General features: G+C 32.2%; 3 protein-coding genes across 3 annotated transcripts; 2 read left to right on the top strand and 1 right to left on the bottom strand.

Annotated features, from left to right (window-relative positions):
* The first annotated feature begins 1,185 nt into the window (after positions 1-1,185).
* LOC146538630 (xaa-Pro aminopeptidase ApepP-like) lies at positions 1,186-9,023 on the top strand. The gene is made up of 18 exons (XM_085186376.1): positions 1,186-1,291; positions 2,061-2,131; positions 2,452-2,567; positions 2,636-2,807; positions 3,002-3,108; positions 3,362-3,497; positions 3,768-3,863; positions 4,219-4,295; positions 4,775-4,909; positions 5,309-5,383; positions 5,856-5,933; positions 6,133-6,263; positions 6,649-6,801; positions 7,205-7,337; positions 7,452-7,629; positions 7,901-7,992; positions 8,462-8,575; positions 8,812-9,023. The coding sequence occupies exons 1-18, from the start codon at positions 1,254-1,256 to the stop codon at positions 9,004-9,006; spliced, it is 2,097 nt and encodes a 698-aa protein (XP_085042502.1). The 5' UTR covers positions 1,186-1,253; the 3' UTR covers positions 9,007-9,023.
* A 594-nt stretch (positions 9,024-9,617) lies between these two features.
* Positions 9,618-10,836, top strand: COX8 (Cytochrome c oxidase subunit 8). The gene is made up of 2 exons (XM_085186378.1): positions 9,618-9,820; positions 10,674-10,836. Exons 1-2 carry the CDS (start codon positions 9,707-9,709, stop codon positions 10,767-10,769), a joined length of 210 nt encoding a protein of 69 aa, XP_085042504.1. The 5' UTR covers positions 9,618-9,706; the 3' UTR covers positions 10,770-10,836.
* An 829-nt stretch (positions 10,837-11,665) lies between these two features.
* On the bottom strand, positions 11,666-17,966 carry rept (RuvB-like helicase 2 rept). The gene is made up of 12 exons (XM_085186377.1): positions 17,807-17,966; positions 17,449-17,635; positions 16,551-16,667; positions 16,390-16,471; positions 15,888-16,050; positions 15,265-15,361; positions 14,822-14,953; positions 14,378-14,490; positions 13,804-14,024; positions 13,202-13,340; positions 12,739-12,850; positions 11,666-12,330 (listed from the first exon to the last, which is right to left on the bottom strand). The coding sequence occupies exons 1-12, from the start codon at positions 17,810-17,812 to the stop codon at positions 12,299-12,301; spliced, it is 1,401 nt and encodes a 466-aa protein (XP_085042503.1). The 5' UTR covers positions 17,813-17,966; the 3' UTR covers positions 11,666-12,298.
* Between the last annotated feature and the right edge of the window lie 550 nt (positions 17,967-18,516).

Here is an 18,516-nt window from a genome sequence, read left to right as displayed (position 1 = left end):
TTTTATTAATAAAACTCCCTTTAATATAATAATTCGATTACTACTTAGGAAAATTATTACATTGGATTTGCAAGAGTTTTGCCAGAAAATGAAAATAATTTTCCCACTTTAGTTAAACAAGGCGTGGCGCCGCTCAACACGCAGGTTCCCTCTGCCTACCGTGCTGTATGTGTAAAGCTAATTAAAAAGGAACCCCAATAAAATTAAGATAACTATAATAATTGATATGAGATAAGAAAAGTTATGACTCTTTATTTTATTTTATCTTTATTTTATCTTTTATTAGAGCAATAACATTTTAGTTTTATCATTTTAATCCCTTGATAAAGGACGTAACTTATATATTTTTTATCTTTTAAATGTACAACATTCTATTGGTATAAATGTTCAATGAGAAAGAAAATACTGAACTAATTTTGATATAATTTCGTTAACTGAAAACATAATATCCTTATATGTGATAATTTGGTCATATCCTCGAAGAAATATTTCGTAATTACAAAACGCCGTATCCAATATAAAGAGAGAGAGAGAGAGAGAGAGATCTTTTCTTCTTTATTAATGACAAAATAGGCCACTCGTGGCGCAGGATCACGAGCGTGCGACTGTAAACGCGACTGGTTTTTTGTCCTATTTCCAAACGAAAAAATGAAATATTTAATATTTTCAACTTCCTTGTTCTAGTAACGAGGCAAATCGTGGTGTTGAGTGCCGCCATTCTGCACGCATTGCCTTCAGAAATCGGCGAAAAGTGGTAAACGATATGTTACGTGAACTTACTACTTAGTGTCCTAACACCAGGTTCCCAGGTTCCTCGTGCCTTTTATGTGAAGGATGCAATATGAAGCTAAAAAACAACCAATCAAATTGCACTAATATATCGATAGATCTACATTGTGGGAATATAGGGCGTTGAATTCCATCTATCAATGCGCAATGACTCAAATTCGGGCGAAAAGAGGAGAACAGAGTGTCTTGACATTAGGTTCTTTTTGCCTACTCTGCTGTAAGTTTCAATGGCTCAGCGTTAAGACACGCGTTTCCGAGTTGTTGCGAGAAAATTAAAATAATTTACCCCAAGCCCTCTAATAATAATTTTCCAATATTTTATTATAGGTATACATAAGTAAGGAACCTTTTCAAATAAAAAATCTCTTATCACTCATACATAATCATATTATATTGTTATCATTTCAATACATTTTGATAACACTAATCAATGGCTTACTTAAATTTATTTGTAAAATAGCAAGATGATAGGAAGGAGTGTTGTTCTATTATTATTTATAATGTAAGTATTGAAATAAGCAATATCTGCACTAAAGAATATGTGTGGTTGAGTGCGCTAACCTCAGGAAATTTTGATTCGAATTTTTGTGTTGACTAGTCTGTCTATCGAGGAAAACATAAGCTATAAAGCGCGGACCGCGGAGCTGTGTTCCGCCTCACAATATATCAATACATATATCCAACATGTCAGGTTTTGGGTTCGATTCCCACTTGAGAAAATTAATCATCTCTGGTAACGCTAACAAGACAAAACGTGGCATTCAGTTCCGTCATTCAAGACGTAATTGCTTCAGAATTTGACGGAAAGCGGGAAAAGGAAGTGTCTTAATGGAAAAGAGGGTTTTAGCACTAGGAACCTAGGTTTCCTCTGCCTACCTTTTGGACACGCAGGTGAAACTGCTAATAACAACTAGTATAATATAGTTAGTTTAGTCAAATAGTAGTGTTAAGGCACTCCGTTCTGCACTTTAAGATATTGAGTGATTGACGATGATTATAAATACCTACAATATAAATAAAACTATAAAAATTCGAAAGATATAATTTTTTTTGTTAAAAAAAGATTTTGAGAAATACAAACTAATGTGTAGTTCAAGTTTTCTGTTTATTTGAACTGCATGTTAACTATCCTTGTAAGAGTTCAAATCTCGCTTTTTCTTTTACCGAAATCTATGTTATCGTCTTTCCTAAGAGCTACTTTAAATTTCATCTTTCTACGTCGTCACGTTGTCCGTCCGTCACTCAGTAACTCCACTAATTTAAAAATTCAGTTTTAGTACAGTCCTTGGCGACGTTCCCGCCATTTACGAAGAATATGCTGAGCCTGATGGACCCAGATATGGTATGGATATATCTATTAGTTTTGCATTCATTTTAACTCTTAACAAAAAAAGATATTAAACTGTACAGCGTCTGACCAGTAAGCGCGATAGTTGGGAGTTCGGTTTACAATTGGACGAAATTATTTGGTACTATTTGCTCGTTCCGGTAACAAGACAAAGCGTGACATTCTCATAAACTTGGGCGGACAAGGGGTAAGCAGGTTCTCTCTGCCTACCCCCGCTATATGTGAGAATTTTAGCGTGAAGCCAAAAAAACCTATTCTAGTTACTTTTTTTATGACAATATACACTTAAAGGTATTTTTTTATAACAATTTCAGTTGGACCTATGGCAAATACGAGACAGTCGAGTCAACTGAAACTTGATACAATAAGAAAGATATTGGAAAATAGGAACATAGATGCGTTTCTAGTGCCCACCGCTGATGCTCATAACGTGAGTAACGATCCAAACCAAACCAAACAAAATATTTATTTGTTACCTATATAAATCTTTATTTTAAGTCTCAATATATAGCACCCAGCGATGCCCGGAGAGAATGGCTCTCCGGTCTCTCTGGGTCCTCTGGAACAGCTCTAGTGACTCAAAAACACGCATTAGTATGGACAGATGGCAGATACTTTACGCAGTTTGAAATCGAAGTGGACACCAATGTGTGGAGTTTGATGAGACAAGGTGAGAGCAAGTATACCTACCAATTAGCCATTATACGCCGAATTCCGAAGTCATTGTGAGTTAAGTAGCGGATCTCAACGCTGTGCTCTGCCTCATTACCAGAGCGAGGAAATGCAATTACGAAATATTTCATTGCCTCGTTCATTGCCTTCACTGCACTACTCTCTATATGTACAAATATAATTTGCTTCCAGGTACCGATCTTTCAATACAAGCGTGGCTAGTAGCCAACATGTCACCGGGGTCAGTCGTGGGTATCGACCCCACTACCTACACACGGTCTGCTTGGAACTCTCTTGAGGTATATAATATGTAAGGTGCAAGTTAAGCTCGCTACGCCACTGGACACTCGTTCATATAAAAACACTTCCGTTCCCTACTGTCCGCCGAATTCTGTTCTAATCTCTTTTTTCTGTTCTGTAAAACCTGTTATTTTACTTTCGTTTAACGATATTTTAGTTCAATTAAATTTACTCCTAAATTAATAATTCAAATAATATAATTTCCAATGTAATTTATATTATTTTATTTTCAATAAGAAAAACCTATTTCAGGCAGCACTAAGACAAGTCAACGTATCTTTAGTGGCAGAATTTAATAATATTGTCGATCAAACGAGGATTGATATAGGGGATCCCCCGCCGGCGAGACCCAATAAACCTTTGATTGTCCTGAGTAGAAATTTTACAGGTATTTAATAATTATTAACATTTATTAAAGTAATGCATATATGCTTTATTAAAATGAAAAATTATTTTTTAAAATAATTATTTTGCATAATAATGAGAAAAATATATTGTTCATTTTTTTAATTTTAATGATTTAAAAATAGGTACTTAGAAGTTAAAAAAAACAAAAATTATATGTCGGAAGGTACCTGAAAGAAAAAACTTTTAGGAAAATCTGAATTATGTATGAAAGAAATAACAGTTTACTATTAGATATTTTTTTTTATTTCAGGCAAAAGTTCAGGTGACAAAATATCAGGATTACTGTCACAGATAAGAGGTCGTAACGCGTCGGCTTTAGTGTTGACCGCTTTGGATGATATTGCATGTGAGTTCACATTCCACATTTTAATTAAAAAAACATGTTTTATTGTTGTAGCGCAGGGACACAAATGCGACAGGCTGTAGGTTCAATTCCTACTCGAGGATCTTAACAATAGGTTCCCAGGTTCCCATCTGCCTACCCCGATATGTGTTGGATACAGCGTAAAGTATAAAATATCCCGTTTGGCGTACCAATGGTTGATTGATTCATTTATTTTTTGACTTTTCGATTAACTGATCATTTCTTCATTTGAAAATGTAAAAAATAATTAAAAAGTTACTTACTGCTTAGTAAGCACCATTTTAATAATATTTTTGATGGTTTATAAAAAAAAATTCATGAGCCATTTTTGTTTCAGATACTCTTAATATCAGAGGTTCTGATATTCCCTACAATCCTGTTTTCTTTTCTTATCTTGTCATTAGGGCTGATTTGGTAAGAAGTACTGTTGAAATAAGTATAATTAAAATAGGCTGAATAAAATTGGATCTAAGTCGACAATTGAGTCGTTGAATTTTTTGTTACTTTTATATAAAAAAAGGGACAAATATAATTTGAACCATCCTAGTACCATATATGAATGGTCCAGCTAGTTTTTATATTTTTTCTATTCTATTTTATATTCCTACAGTATCTACTTATTATTTTTATTAAATTTAATTTATTTATGTACTTCTATATGCATAGTCTATATATGTATTTGGTAAAATATGGGGCTTTGATTTTTTGGCTTCACTCTGTATCCCGCATATAGCAGTGCCGTATTTTATCTTCTTCCAGAGCTGGTGAATGATTTTTTTAATTATCTGAACCAAACCTATAAGCGTTGCGTTCGTATCTATATTTTTCTTGTAGTGCATTTTTTTCTAATATTTCAGTCTACATCTAATTAAGTAATTTTTATTTTTCTTTAGGAAATAAACAATATTATTCTATTCTGGGGTGACGGACAGTTACCGGAGTACATTGAACAGCATTTACAATTTGAAGGGACACAGGTTCATTGCCGGCCGTATATAGAAATATTTGAATATATGAGCAATTACAGTGTATGTAGAATTTTGATTTGTATAAATTTTTAATCTAACGGATACCTGAATGAGTATATTGGGATCTTTTATCCAATTTTACACTGGGAACTTGGCCAACTTGACCAAATGTCAAGACACTTCCCTTCCCCACTTTCCGCCGAATACTGGAAGCATTGCGTAATGCATGTGTGTAGAAATTAAAATAATTCATTTCTTCGCAATATCTAGAAGCCTAGTGGAAAACTACGAAGGGAGAATTTTAGCTATATGAGACAACTTGCTTTTTTTCTATAGTTTCCGTCACATTACGAAAATAATGAATGCTGTGATAAATTTCATATATATTTTTTACTTATATTTAAATTAACCTTGTTCATATTTTATGATACATCTTACAATTTGTAATATAACTTTTAGGTATCACTTTCTCCTGGTAATGTTATCTGGTTGTCGGGCGATGGAAGTCACGCAATACATATGGCCGCTGAAACTGTAAGACTTATCATATATAATCACTTAACTGTTATTATGATTAAGAATAATTTAAATTTCATAAAGATTTTCATAAGACATCGACAGTGAAATGAAAAAAATGTCTGTAATGCCTCTTTTTAAAGGCAAACCTTACAGCTCTCTTGTAGTACTTACTCTGAAGTGGGCACGGATCCTCCAGATCCCCACATTACAGACCTACACACGTGATCACAGATCTGTGACCCGCATATAGCAGGGTAGGCAGAGGGAACCTTTTTTAGACACTTAGTTCTGAATTTTCTTGACATTGAGTGTTGATTGGCGAAATTCAAGGCTATATTATATTACTATAGATTTTTTAAATTGGTCGAAGTCCCAAAAAATCTATAAGCGCTGCGTTCATGGCTCATCTTCTAGATGCGCTATTGTTTGATGATTCCAGGTCCACACATGAGGTCACACACGTATCAGTTCTCATTTGTATTTTCAGAATTCAGATATTACAACACTGTCCACGGTCTCTCCGGTGGCGTTAATGAAGTGCGTTAAGAATGATGTAGAATTACAGGTTTGTATAATAATATAACATGTTTAAGTGTTTGTGGAGACTGTCCTTATTTTTTGAAAAACATTTCAATATTACTTATTGAATATTTTGATTTCCTTGCGGAATTCAGCGGTGCATGGAGAACTGAGTGTCTTAACTCTATGTTCTCTGCAATATGTGAGATACAGCGCGAAGCTATAACAAAAACTATAATTTTCAGGGTTTCAGAACATCCCACATTAAGGACGGTATAGCAGTAGTTCGATTCCTGCGTTGGGTACACGAGGAGGTTGATAGTGGACGCGTTGTCACGGAAATTAACGTTGTTGATAAATTGGATGAACTTAGAAGGTATTATTTTTTTTCTAATGAATGTATGAACCATAAAATAGAAATTCAAATTCAAATTCATAGAATTTTTTTTGTAAACTGATTTGGTTACCGCTTTTTGACATATTAATAAGAAAAAACGGAACTCTTATAAAATTACGTTACGTTGTTCGTCTGTCCGTCTGTTAAAACTATTTACCTTGAGATTGTTTGGAGATATTATGCTGAAATTAATATCAAATATTCAAGAGTGATCCCTGGGAGCGCAGAAATAAAGCCTAAAAAAAGCTTCTAAGTCAACTAAGTATATCACGCTTAGTAGGTACGAGAATTTATACGTTGTTTGTATGAACAAATCCAACAATTTAAACAAATATTTTCTATTAATTTACTTAAATATTTTCAGCGAAGAACAATACTACAAAGGCCCCTCATTCGCAACAATAGCTGGTGCCGGAGAGAACGGAGCGATCATACACTATAAACCTGTGAAGGACGGAGATCAGAGAATCATAACTAAAGATGACGTGCTTCTCGTGGATTCTGGAGGACAGTATATGTATGTCAACTTTTAAGTTTTATTTTTGAATTTGTGGATATATCTATTTTGTATATGTTTTTTATTAGGTCGATCTATTAGAATACTATTAGTCGCGTTTTTTAATTTTTTTAGCTAATTTGTTATTTTTTGGCATTAAATGTTGAGTACTTACATCGGAATTCGAACTTCCATCTTTTTATATTAAATACTTTATCAAAGTAAACATACCTAAGTCTTGCTATTATTCGCATCCCTCCTATATCTCTAGCAGTGTAGGAGTAAACGTATATCTATCTATCTAAGAAAACGTCCTATTTGCTTAAATACTTCTGTACTTCTGCATCTACGAATCTGATCTCCTTGCCAGGATAACAGAAAATATTTCTTGGTGTTTTTAAAGTATTTTATTATTAATTTCCAGGGATGGTACAACCGATATAACAAGGACTCGGCACATGAGCGGTTCTCCCACACCGGCTCAGAGACTTGCCTTTACCAGGGTCTTGAAGGGACAGATTTTACTTGCAACAGCCGTATTTCCTAGAGGGTCCACTGTAAGAACTAGATTTTTGTTATTTGGTGAAACTTAACTTAACTTTATAGCCTAGCTCTTTTTCTTACTTTTTTTTCTTAAAATAAATATAATTAACTTCATTTATATTTCACAGGGCAATCTTCTAGAAACGCTAGCTCGTAAAGCCTTATGGGATGTGGGTCTTAACTATGCGCATGGTACCGGACATGGCGTAGGTCACTTCCTGAATGTACATGAAGGTCCTTCTGGAATCGGGACTTCTTTAGCTGTGAACGATCCTGGCATCGTTCCCGGAATGATTTTTAGTGATGGTAGGCAATTTTATGGAGTTTTAAGGAAGTAAATAAAATAATAAAAAAGTAAATATTTTTTTTACAAACAGTATATTAGTCTTGCCTTATGGGATGTGGGTCTTAACTACGCGCACGGTATCGACAAAAATAATATAATAATTTATGTACAGATAGCGGCTAGTAACAATTTTATTATATGTATTTTATTTTATTTCACGAGTATTTTAATTTTTATAGTTTGGATTACTGTAAGACTAAAAAAGTATTTTCTTTCATAATTTCTTTACAGAACCCGGTTTCTACGAAGTTGGTGAATTTGGTATTCGTCACGAGGACATAGTCGAAGTGATCGAAATGAATAATGAAGCTGATCATATTTATGTAAGTGTTTCATTTAAAATATGAAAATTTATATATAACTAAATATATATAACAACATATAAAAATGAATAACAAATTATCATTGAATATTCTAGTAGCGTGTGCAAATCAAGTATTCAAAACATAGGTACTTATACAGTATGTTGTGAATACTTGGTCTGATTACCTTTTAGCATATGACTTCGTCCGCATAGTTGGTTAAAGATCGACCCAAGGACCAAAAATGCTCCTTTTTTTCATTAGTTATCTGCTCCATTTGGCCATAGCTAGATGTAGGTACTTAAAATTAAAGTAAAAATAATAAGCTCAAGTTTCCTTTGATAAATGTTGTATAGAAAAATGATTTTTCAATTGCAACCAGTAGTTGCTGATCAGTGTGTTCAACCAAACAAACTCTTCAGCTTTATAATATTAATCATTATATTAATTATCAATTAAAGGAATTTACATAATTAATAAATTTGTTCAGGCTAAAGGCATGGTGGGCGACTTCGACGGGCGAGGCGCGGTGGGTTTCCGCGCTCTGTCACTCGCTCCACACCAAACCGCGTGTCTAGATGTTAATATACTTAGCGACTTTGAGGTAATTTTTAAGTTTATATATAGTGTTAAAACACTACGTTACTTTCTAATAAGTGATATTGCGTGTCGAGTGATGCAGCTTATCGCCGCTATCGCCTTATCAGAGTCTATAAGTATTGTTTTCTTAAGAAAGAATAATGTTAAGAACACGCAAGACAAATAAACTTCCGAAGAACTTTATATATTTTCTTCTTGTTATTTCCCTTTTATAAACATAATATCTAAACCATATTTCAGATTAAATACATAAACGACTACCACGCGAGAGTTTTATCAACTTTGGGGCCAATTTTGAAAGAAAGAGACTTGCAAGAAGACTACGAGTGGTTAGAAAGAGAATGCTCGCCAATCGGTCGGAGTGGCTCCATTTTATTTAAATCGTCGCCATTCTTAATAGTTGCAACAGCTAGTTTGTGGTTTATTAAAATGTGATATTTTTAAACTAATAATTTGTTAATGGTTTTTTGAAAAACTAAACTATAAACTATATATATTTATATAAACTATAAACTATAAATAAACTATATTTATATTTTTAAATGTAGTTTTTTTATTTTTATTCCCCATATAGTATATTTTGCAGTTGTAATGTGCCTAATACAGTTAAGACTTTATACTAGTATTTTATGTGAACCGTTTTTGTTTCTATGATTTTGGTAGAAATTAATCCTGGCTTTTAAAAGCGCAAATATTTCGACCAACCGATGACGCCATGATATTATGATAATGAAATATGATTAATATTTTTTTACAAAGTCATGCATACCTATATTAAATCAAGATATATATTTTTTTATTATTTATGTACACATTTCCCCGAAACACTTCCTTTACTGTTCTCCTCTGTAATTTCTTCTACTGTTAGAACACAATATATTTATAACACAAATTATCAACACATTATGTATTTATAAAATAACTTAAAAACTCAGAAGTAAAGCTCATTACACAAGTTTGAATTATTCAATAACTAAAAATATTCTTGTACTTAAAAAATATTTTTATACGGCAACCGAAGTTTTATAAATGGCAACTCTAAAGCAATAATCAATTTTCCATCACAATTTGGTTTTGCAGTTTGTGCTGCAGTGCAATTATCATATTGAGAAATTATTCGTGGAATAGTCCAAAAATGTTAGCAATTAAAAGCCTTTTGAGACCAACTCAAGTATTCGCTAAAAATGCCGTTCAAGCGAGAAACATGAGCGGTATCGCTATTCCAGCGAGAAATAAGATTACAAGAGCTGTAAGTATTTACGTTATATAAATAAATCATATAACAACTATATATTTAATGATATAAATAAAACATTTTATTTATTTTGTTTACATATCGTTTTAAGTAGGGTTTGAGCAAATTTGAATTAAAATTGAGGGAATAAGCCTAAAACGTTACGTAATGTTTTGACAATATAGGTTAGGTTATCTTTTAATTGTCAAGTAGGAACTATATGAAATTTCGTTTTTTATCTTGAGACTTATGGATATTTTATGTAAGAATTATGTACAAAATAATATTTTTGGTTGAATTTTATTAAAAATTACTACTAACAGTTAAAATGTGAAGTATATATTTTGCACTAAACATCTTGTTTCTTTTTAAATTTGTATATTAATTTAATTTTTTTTATTTCTTCTATATAAAACATTAAAGATAAAAGTTAATAAATGCGCAGTTATATTAAAGTATCTATAATTGGTTTATATGTCAACATTTTTCCTCATTAACGTGATTGTAGATGACCTTGGTAGCTTCAATCCTTTTCTCATATAGCAGCGTGGTCGACAGTTGTAAGTTCGACTCCTATTCATTTCATGTCCTCATTCTGGTATCAAGATATATCTTGATACTCTATAGAGTGGTGGAGACATTACAAATAAGGAATGGAATGTGGGGAAATTGATTTCCTCGCTGTGGAAACAAGACAAAGCATGGCATTGAGTTCCCCACTGAAAATATGTTGTCTCCAAAATTGGGCAGAAAACTACCTTCCCTAATATTGTTGTAACCCCAGGTTCACTCTGCTTACCCTGCTACACTCAGGATACAGCAGAGCTTAAAAAATAAATAAATATATATATTTTATAATATCTTACAGGAAACCCTCATCCTGGCAGGATCAATGGTTGTTGCCTGGTTAACCATCCCCGTCTGGGTCTTGGTCAACATCAAACACTACCGCGACAAGAACTAATTGTCTCTGACAATGTAGTATATTATAGTATTTGTTTTTAAGTAAATGGTTAATTTATCATTGTAAATTTTGTTTTATTTTATAAAATGAGTGCATCTGTGCAGTTAAAACATAAATATCAAATTTTGTGGATGCCTTCAAAGTTCTCATTGCTTATTAAATCATACATTAATATCAACCCATAAGGTTAATCGTGACAGACGGGTACAATCGTGAGACTAAGGTGATAGGTTGTGGGTATGATTCCCACTCAAGGAAATGAAATATATAAATTTTTCTTCTCCTTACTCTGGTAATGGTGTAAAGTGCATTGAGTTCTGCCGTTCAATAAATGTAATATAGTGTAAGAGATATCCCTTTCTCATTCTGATGTGTTTTAAGAATGAAAGTGGCAGATCGGAAATGCTTAGTAGTATTTGTGTAGTGATAGTGGTTACGTTTTTGGTACCTATTCGTAAATGCATCACACATAATAAGGTATGGATAAAAATTGTGAAATGAAAAAAAAACTATGTTTAAACTATTGACAAATCTTGATAAAATTTTGTAGGTATGGGTTTGAAATATTTATTCTATATACTGCACCTATAAAAGGAGCGCAGAAGATTCCACCTGGTATAATTATTATTTGAAATATACTTTTTTAAAGTGAACCTATTAGGCGTGTGTGATATATACTATAGATTATGAATACTGTAAATCCTGGTGTACAATCAAAATAGGGATTTTGATTTTTTGATAATTAAAAGGCACTAGTCATTCAAGTTTTACTCTTTTTATGTATAACATATATTGTATTTATTTCAATTTAAAAAGAATTTGATATATTTGAAAAAAAGGGAAGTAATTTTGAAGTTGCTATATTTAAAGGACAAAGAACAAAAAAATGCAATAAATATGTTTTTTAAATTGGCTTTATTATCAAAAAATTATCTTAATTAAAGCATAACAGAAAGAACTTCTTTGGCCAGTGATAATTTTTTAAAATATGTTTATTATACATATAAAGAACCTAGAGTCAAAATTTTCGGTTTTACTTTCCGTCTTAAAGGCACTACATATTCTGTATCGTGCACATGGCAGGGTAGGCAGATGGAACATGGGAAGACATTGCGTATCTAGTGGCGGAACTTAACGTTGCCTTTTTTCTGGTCGAGAAAATAAAAATATTTCATTCCTTTCATATCGCTCTGTCTAATCAAAACACTACGTCCCAAATTTGGACTGAAAGTGTATTGATGTGTCTTAAATTAGGTTCACTCTGCCTGCTATATGCCAGATATAGCGTGGTTCCAAAATATTACATTAGTTTAACCCAAGCGGACAGAACCATGAGTGAATACAAGTCACAATTAATTTTCTTTCTGAGAAAAAAAGAGACAAAATACCAGATGTATTTTTACCTCTTTCAATAATTTCAATACATGTTATCTGTATTTAATATACTAAAAAAAGTTATCACTGGCTTTGTATGAATATTCTAAATCAATTATTAGGAAATTTTTTGGTCATATAAACTAAAATACAATCTATTGTGTTACTTCCATCATTTGCGGTGCATCTGTGAAAGAAAAAAAATTGGAATTAAAATGTATATTTGATGAAAAATAAATTGTTTTCATTTCACAATATTGGTAGAAAAGCTGCCTTGAGTTTCGCTATGCACTCGTCGCGTCTTTGATTTAGACGGAAACGGAAAACAAAGTGTCTTAACAATAGGGTCCCTCTGCTATATACGAAATACAGCGGGAAACTAAAAACAAAAATTCTAAGCCAATTTTTTTTTTAACAAATATAAAATTTCGGCCTTAAAAATGTTAGGTAAAGACAAGACAATTTAAAATAAAACTGGAACCCCTACCAAAAAGGGGCCGAATCTTCAATTGTGATGCATTTAAATAATTTATATATTGTTTCTACCAAAAACTACCACAGTTATAGTATAAAATATTTAAATGACAACACTAACCTCCAGAACCGTCGTTAAACATAAACTCATCTTGATATTCTTTCAAAAACTGCTCAGACCGATGCTCATCGAGAAATAGTGAATATACTTTCTTAACGTCTTCCATGCTCACCTGTAATGTACTTTTTAGTTTACATTTTTAAAAAACCAAAGGTAAATAAAAAATACGTGTTTTTCCATTAAATTTATTATTAATATTATTGGCGGAGATCGGGAGTGTATTATTACTATTTTTTTTCTGCCTGCCTTCTGTATAGAAAAACAAATAAAAATACAACTTTGTACATTTCATAGTCTTAGATGATTCATGATTCTTTTTGTTTATTTTTGTACAATATATTTTATTAACAAAGTATTGATTGGATAAGAATTAAATTATCGAGATAGACTCATGCCTAAGAACGACATCTATTTTATTATATTAATATTTTTATTTTTGAATGTGTGTCTCTCTGTCCCTCACCTCGGTGGCCTTCCTCCGCTTGGCGACGAGCGAGGCGGTGGTGATGAGCTGTATGGCGTACCGCAGGGAGGTCTCCGTGGCCACGCGCGTGAGCACTGTCAGCGCGTCGTTTGACATTTGGCAGTCTTCTTCTTCGCATCTTGTATGGAAACAAGGAAATTTAAATAAAAAACGTTCTATAGCTACCAACTAAATCATCTATTTTGAACCATCACTTTATATTTAGATTTCCTTTCGAGATTTAAACTAATAAGTCTCATGTTTATCAAATGCATGCCATAGACAATTCTAAAATTCTTAATAAACTATAGATTATTTTTAATACTACAGCAACTATTATTAGACTTACATTTATAAAAAACAACTAATGTTATCAGTTATTATTATTACCACATAAATATTATCATCAATACTTCTTGAACTTGAATAACTATTCAATAATTCTTTCAATTCTCGATGACAATATGGAAATAATTTCCTAAAATGCTAATGCTACTATTATTACCGTCCTGATATTCAATAACTTCTTTAAATCTTAATGAGTATACAATAATCACCACATAATAAAATATAAATTACGAATATTACCATAGATTACCAACCTGATATTCAATATTTCTCTCAACTCTTGATGACTATATGGCGTTGTGGGCACAATGATCATTCTGTCTAACAAATCCAGCGGAATCCCATGCGGACTTTTGTAGTTTGTTCCGCGGATGCGAGTAATTCCGCGATTGGTCGCCATTATTACTACAGGCGCCGTTTCCGATTCTAACGCTCGATTTAGGAATGAAAAACATTCAATATCTAACATATGCGCCTGGAAATGAGAGATATACTTTTAAAAAAAAAGTAACTTTATGCTATACCTTGCATATAGTAGAGAGAATCTAATGTAATGATACTGCATTTTTCACTTTTTGCAAAATATAACTAATCCAAAAAACTTTAATTATCAACGCTGCCATTTGCCTTGTTGGAGGAGGGTAAATAAAAATAATTCATTACCCAAATGAGTATCAAACGCACAACCAAATAAATCATCATTCCACACATAACATGTGTGAATATGCATATATGAGAATGGTTGTGGCCCACAGAGAGGATTTACCATAAAATAAAAAACAACTTAACTAAACACAGAAAAAGCACCTCAAGCAACAAATTACTAACCTCATCTATGAACAGCACTCCTGGAATCATCTCCGCCTTGCCCTCCTCCCTCCACTCCGCCACCTTACTGTTTATCTGTTCGCGTATTTCAGATTTTATTTCACCTGTATCACCTAAAATGGAAAAATAATAATGTTAAAAATTAAAATATTATAAATTAATTGACGCCTATCCTGGCTATGGGACACAAAAGTGTAACTGATAGTGGGTTTCATTCCCACTCAGGGGAAAACATATGTAATATTTTCATTTCCTCGCTGTGGTGACGAGGCGAAGCGCAGTGTTGAATTTCGGTACTCAACACAGGGAACAGAATTGTCTTACTGGGACCGGAGTATCTTACCACTAGATTCCCAGGTTCCTTTTGCTACCCTGTTATGTGCGGGATAGTTTGAAGCGGTAAAACAAATCTATACATATAAATACAAAATTCTGCATACATACCAGAAAATAAAGCCAAAAACCCATGTGTTCGTGAATTAATGACATCCACCTCGTGCAATGTGACGGTGTGTACCACTTCCTTTCTCTTCTGCAGTTCTCCTTCGGGACACTGTACAAACCGGGCTTGTTGTCCTACAAACAAGAAAAAAAATAAACAAATGAAAATTATAATTGATAGTTAAAAAAAATTCTAAAACTAAACAAACAACTAAAACAGCTCTAATTAACCTGTAATTGCTATATATATATTTTTTAATCATGGTCAAAAATACTCCTACCTACCACCCTTAAACAAAAAAGTTAATAAAAATCGGTAATTTTTCTCGTCAAATCATTGTGAGTTCTATTCCCACAACTATAGCGATTAAAGAAAGCAGTGTGACTGATAACTGATCACTAAGTTCAGTATAACGCATAAAAAGATATATGAATAATAAAAACACCTGTAGCATCATAATCCCTTGCTCTTGCAAAACTGCGACCAAGTTTGTTAATTTTCCCTGTCGCTTTGTCTATGGTTATTACGTCACCGGCTTGTACCTGAAATAAAACTTATCTGTTGAAACTTGATTGGTATTCGTGAAATAAGCCCAGTTCAATATAGAATAATGTAATAATAATATACACTGCTATATATAGTACACAGGTTGAACATTAAAAAAAAATACTACTTTATTCACTGTATTTTTTTTCTCGAGTTAGTTTACATTATACAACATACATACATACATTATACTATAACAATATACACTTCCCCCTGAGAGTAGTAGTAGTAGTGAGTAGTTACACCTGAGTGGGAATGGAGTCCACAACCGTCACAGTCCTTCTTAATCAACCAAGCAAACTTAATTCCCATATTGTTATTTAAAAAAAACATTTGCCATTAGACATAAAGAAATAGACTTAAGATATATAGAATGGAGTATTTTAATACCAGCTTTTATTACTACTATATGTGATACAGGTTAAATCTAAAAAGAAAAAAACCACAAACAATAAAAACACAGTTTTCTCCATTATCCAATACAAGTGAACATAAAAAGAAAAAAAATATGCTTTTGCTTACCTTCTCCTTAAGCAATGAATCAATCATCTTAGTCCCCATATCGTAGTTGGTCTCCATGTCGGTCGTCTTCAACGTCAGTCGACCAGTTCTCGCCCCACCGCTGCCGGCCGCACGCTCTATCACAACTTCCACCACTTCACCCTCTATAATTTCTGATTCTTCTCTGAAAATTGACAAAAATGTTAATACAGTATGGTTGACGAGTCATGGAGGCCCTGGCGTATTTTCTTCCTGGGAAGATAATAATCACTCCTACTCGGCCAGAAAATAACAAAAAGTAAGAAAATTATTAAAGTCAATGAGTAGTATATATATATATAGTATGATGAGAAAGATTTACTAGATAAACATGTATGAACACCAAATAATTTTAAATTAAAAGGCATAGCCATATAAAAGTTATCTAAAAAGTAATAAAACAAATATATATGTGTGGTATGTTTTGTAATTTAAAATTAAAAAGTTCAAATAATAATAACTTTAGAGGAATTTTGAGACTTACTTGATTCTAATGCCTATAGATTTCCTTATAGCTTGTGTTAGAGCTTCAGTTTTACTCATTTCTAAGGAATAAATTTCAGATCCTGAAAACAAATATATTAATAAGTAATTAAAATTAATTTATTTTATTGAGTTTCTACTGTAATAACAAAGTTAACATACCCGCCATGCTTGTGAAAGGAGTGTCCGGGCCCAATGCTTGTGCAAGACCCATTGCAATTGCTGTTTTTCCTGTACCGGGCTGACCTGCTAGCAGGACTGCTCGACCAGCTATTTTACCTATACAAAATTGGAATAAATTAAATTTTAGTTTTAGTGTTATTCCACACTTAGAAAAGAAAAGAATTAGAAAATGTATATCAATTTGAATGTAGTGGGATTTGAATCCATGCCAGTTGAAATTCATTCAAGCACATTCCTACAAATGATAATTTTAAACAATTCTCTTTGGAAACTGATAAAAACCTAAATAATATAAGACCATGCTTGGGTGGTAAAAAGGTGTGGGCTCAAATCCTGCTATATTAATATTTTAATAATGTAGCAATAACAATATTTTTTTTTATATATTAAAAATATCTTAAGGAAAGAATCAAAGTATTTATAATTAAAAAAAACCCACACATAGCTAATTAGAGACACTCTGTTCTCCAATTTCTGCCTAATTCTGAGAAACTGCTTACAGTACTTCACCTAACAGAGTGGGGAAATGAAAAGAAAATATAATCATTACCCTAGCAAGGAATTGAATATGCTACTATCATATTTACACACAGTCATTTTTTTTTCATTATCATTATTTGAAATTAAGTTTACAAGATATAAAGAAAAAAATTGTATTTATATATGTTATAGTTATTTTCTCTAAGGATCTTAATAAAATGTTATAAGTATAAAGGTTTATATACTTTTTTATAACTTAATCAAATATAACTAATATGATTAAAAGTATTTCTTTTAGGATACAGTATTATTCAAACACAAAAATATTTTTTTTCTTAATATTTATAACTCATAAACATAACCTAACAAGTTACCATGACAACAAATAAATCGGTACCTTCTCGAATCATCTGTAATATAACACCAGCTGCCTTCCTGGCCATCTTCTGGCCCACCATGCCCTGGGAAATGGCTCGAGGCTCCAAAGCATCGTCTAAACCTAAACCGCGTATATGAGAATGGGCGCCTATACGCTCTATACGAGTTATTGAACGCACTTCCTGCACTTGAGCTGCAGCTAACGACTAAAAACAATTGAAAAATCATAAAATTTATTAATCAACTATCAAAAAACAAAAGAATATCATAAAAATTACACATAATTTGAGGTTACTTAGCACTTAAATACGTATTATCAATAATTACAAGTAAATATCGTTTCATACAGGTTTAAAATGAGTAATTGCAATACTTACAGCCATTTTCAATGTATAAAACTAATTTAACTTGGAATTAACAGAGAAAACACGATATAAACCGCCGCCGAGCGCGCTTGTTACGAGGAATGTCAACTTGTCAAGCAATTAAATGTCAGTGATATATTTGACAGTGGTTGCTATGATTAGAAACTTTTTGGAAACGAATTTAAATAAATCGAATGTTACCGTATTGTACATACGGTATTATAATTATTTTATTATATTCAATAAAGATTTATGGAAGTTTACAATAATTTGCATACAGCTGAACTTTGTTAAATATAAATATCTATTTGAAAAGCTCAAAACAAAATAAAATGTTTCAATTCTTTCGTTTCATGAATATAAAAAATAATTGTCATTCATTAGCCTTGCTAAACGACGATACCAGCTGGATCGATTTGTATGAAATTTTGTATGCATGGTTCATCGAATGTCTAGATTGCATGTAAATATAATTGGTTTAAATTAAAAGATCTCAAAAAACTAGTGTGTCTGTGGACTGCGGTAATATATAAAGATAAGAATTCAGCTGAATAAATGTCCGCTAGTTGGTAACAAGGTGTAACAATAATACAAACGAAGTTCAAAATCGGCCAAAATAGTGCTAATATCAAAAAAAGTATGATAACGCTTCATGATCTGATCGTGAAGCATGCTAAGTTCAAATAATTAGTATTTTTAATGATTTATTTTAATAAATAATT

This window comes from Heliconius melpomene, chromosome 6, assembly GCF_056956725.1.
Source record: "Heliconius melpomene rosina isolate 202511_hmr_F chromosome 6, ASM5695672v1, whole genome shotgun sequence".
Taxonomy (NCBI): Eukaryota; Metazoa; Arthropoda; class Insecta; order Lepidoptera; family Nymphalidae; genus Heliconius; species Heliconius melpomene.
This window is presented reverse-complemented; position numbering and strand designations above follow the sequence as displayed.

What these genes read in the sequence shown, in the direction of transcription:
- LOC146538630 (XM_085186376.1), top strand. Translation starts at nt 1,254, where the DNA reads ATGATAGGAAGGAGTGTTGTTCTATTATTATTTATAAT. An exon ending in CCACCGCTGATGCTCATAAC is followed by an intron (nt 2,568 to 2,635) that starts GTGAGTAACGAT and finishes CTTTATTTTAAG; the next exon opens with TCTCAATATATAGCACCCAG. An exon ending in CTGCTTGGAACTCTCTTGAG is followed by an intron (nt 3,109 to 3,361) that starts GTATATAATATG and finishes AACCTATTTCAG; the next exon opens with GCAGCACTAAGACAAGTCAA.
- COX8 (XM_085186378.1), top strand. Translation starts at nt 9,707, where the DNA reads ATGTTAGCAATTAAAAGCCTTTTGAGACCAACTCAAGTATTCGCTAAA. An exon ending in GAAATAAGATTACAAGAGCT is followed by an intron (nt 9,821 to 10,673) that starts GTAAGTATTTAC and finishes AATATCTTACAG; the next exon opens with GAAACCCTCATCCTGGCAGG.
- rept (XM_085186377.1), bottom strand. An exon ending in GTTTTTGGCTTTATTTTCTG is followed by an intron (nt 14,491 to 14,821) that starts GTATGTATGCAG and finishes TTTCCATTTTAG; the next exon opens with GTGATACAGGTGAAATAAAA. An exon ending in GAGTGCTGTTCATAGATGAG is followed by an intron (nt 14,025 to 14,377) that starts GTTAGTAATTTG and finishes TCTCATTTCCAG; the next exon opens with GCGCATATGTTAGATATTGA.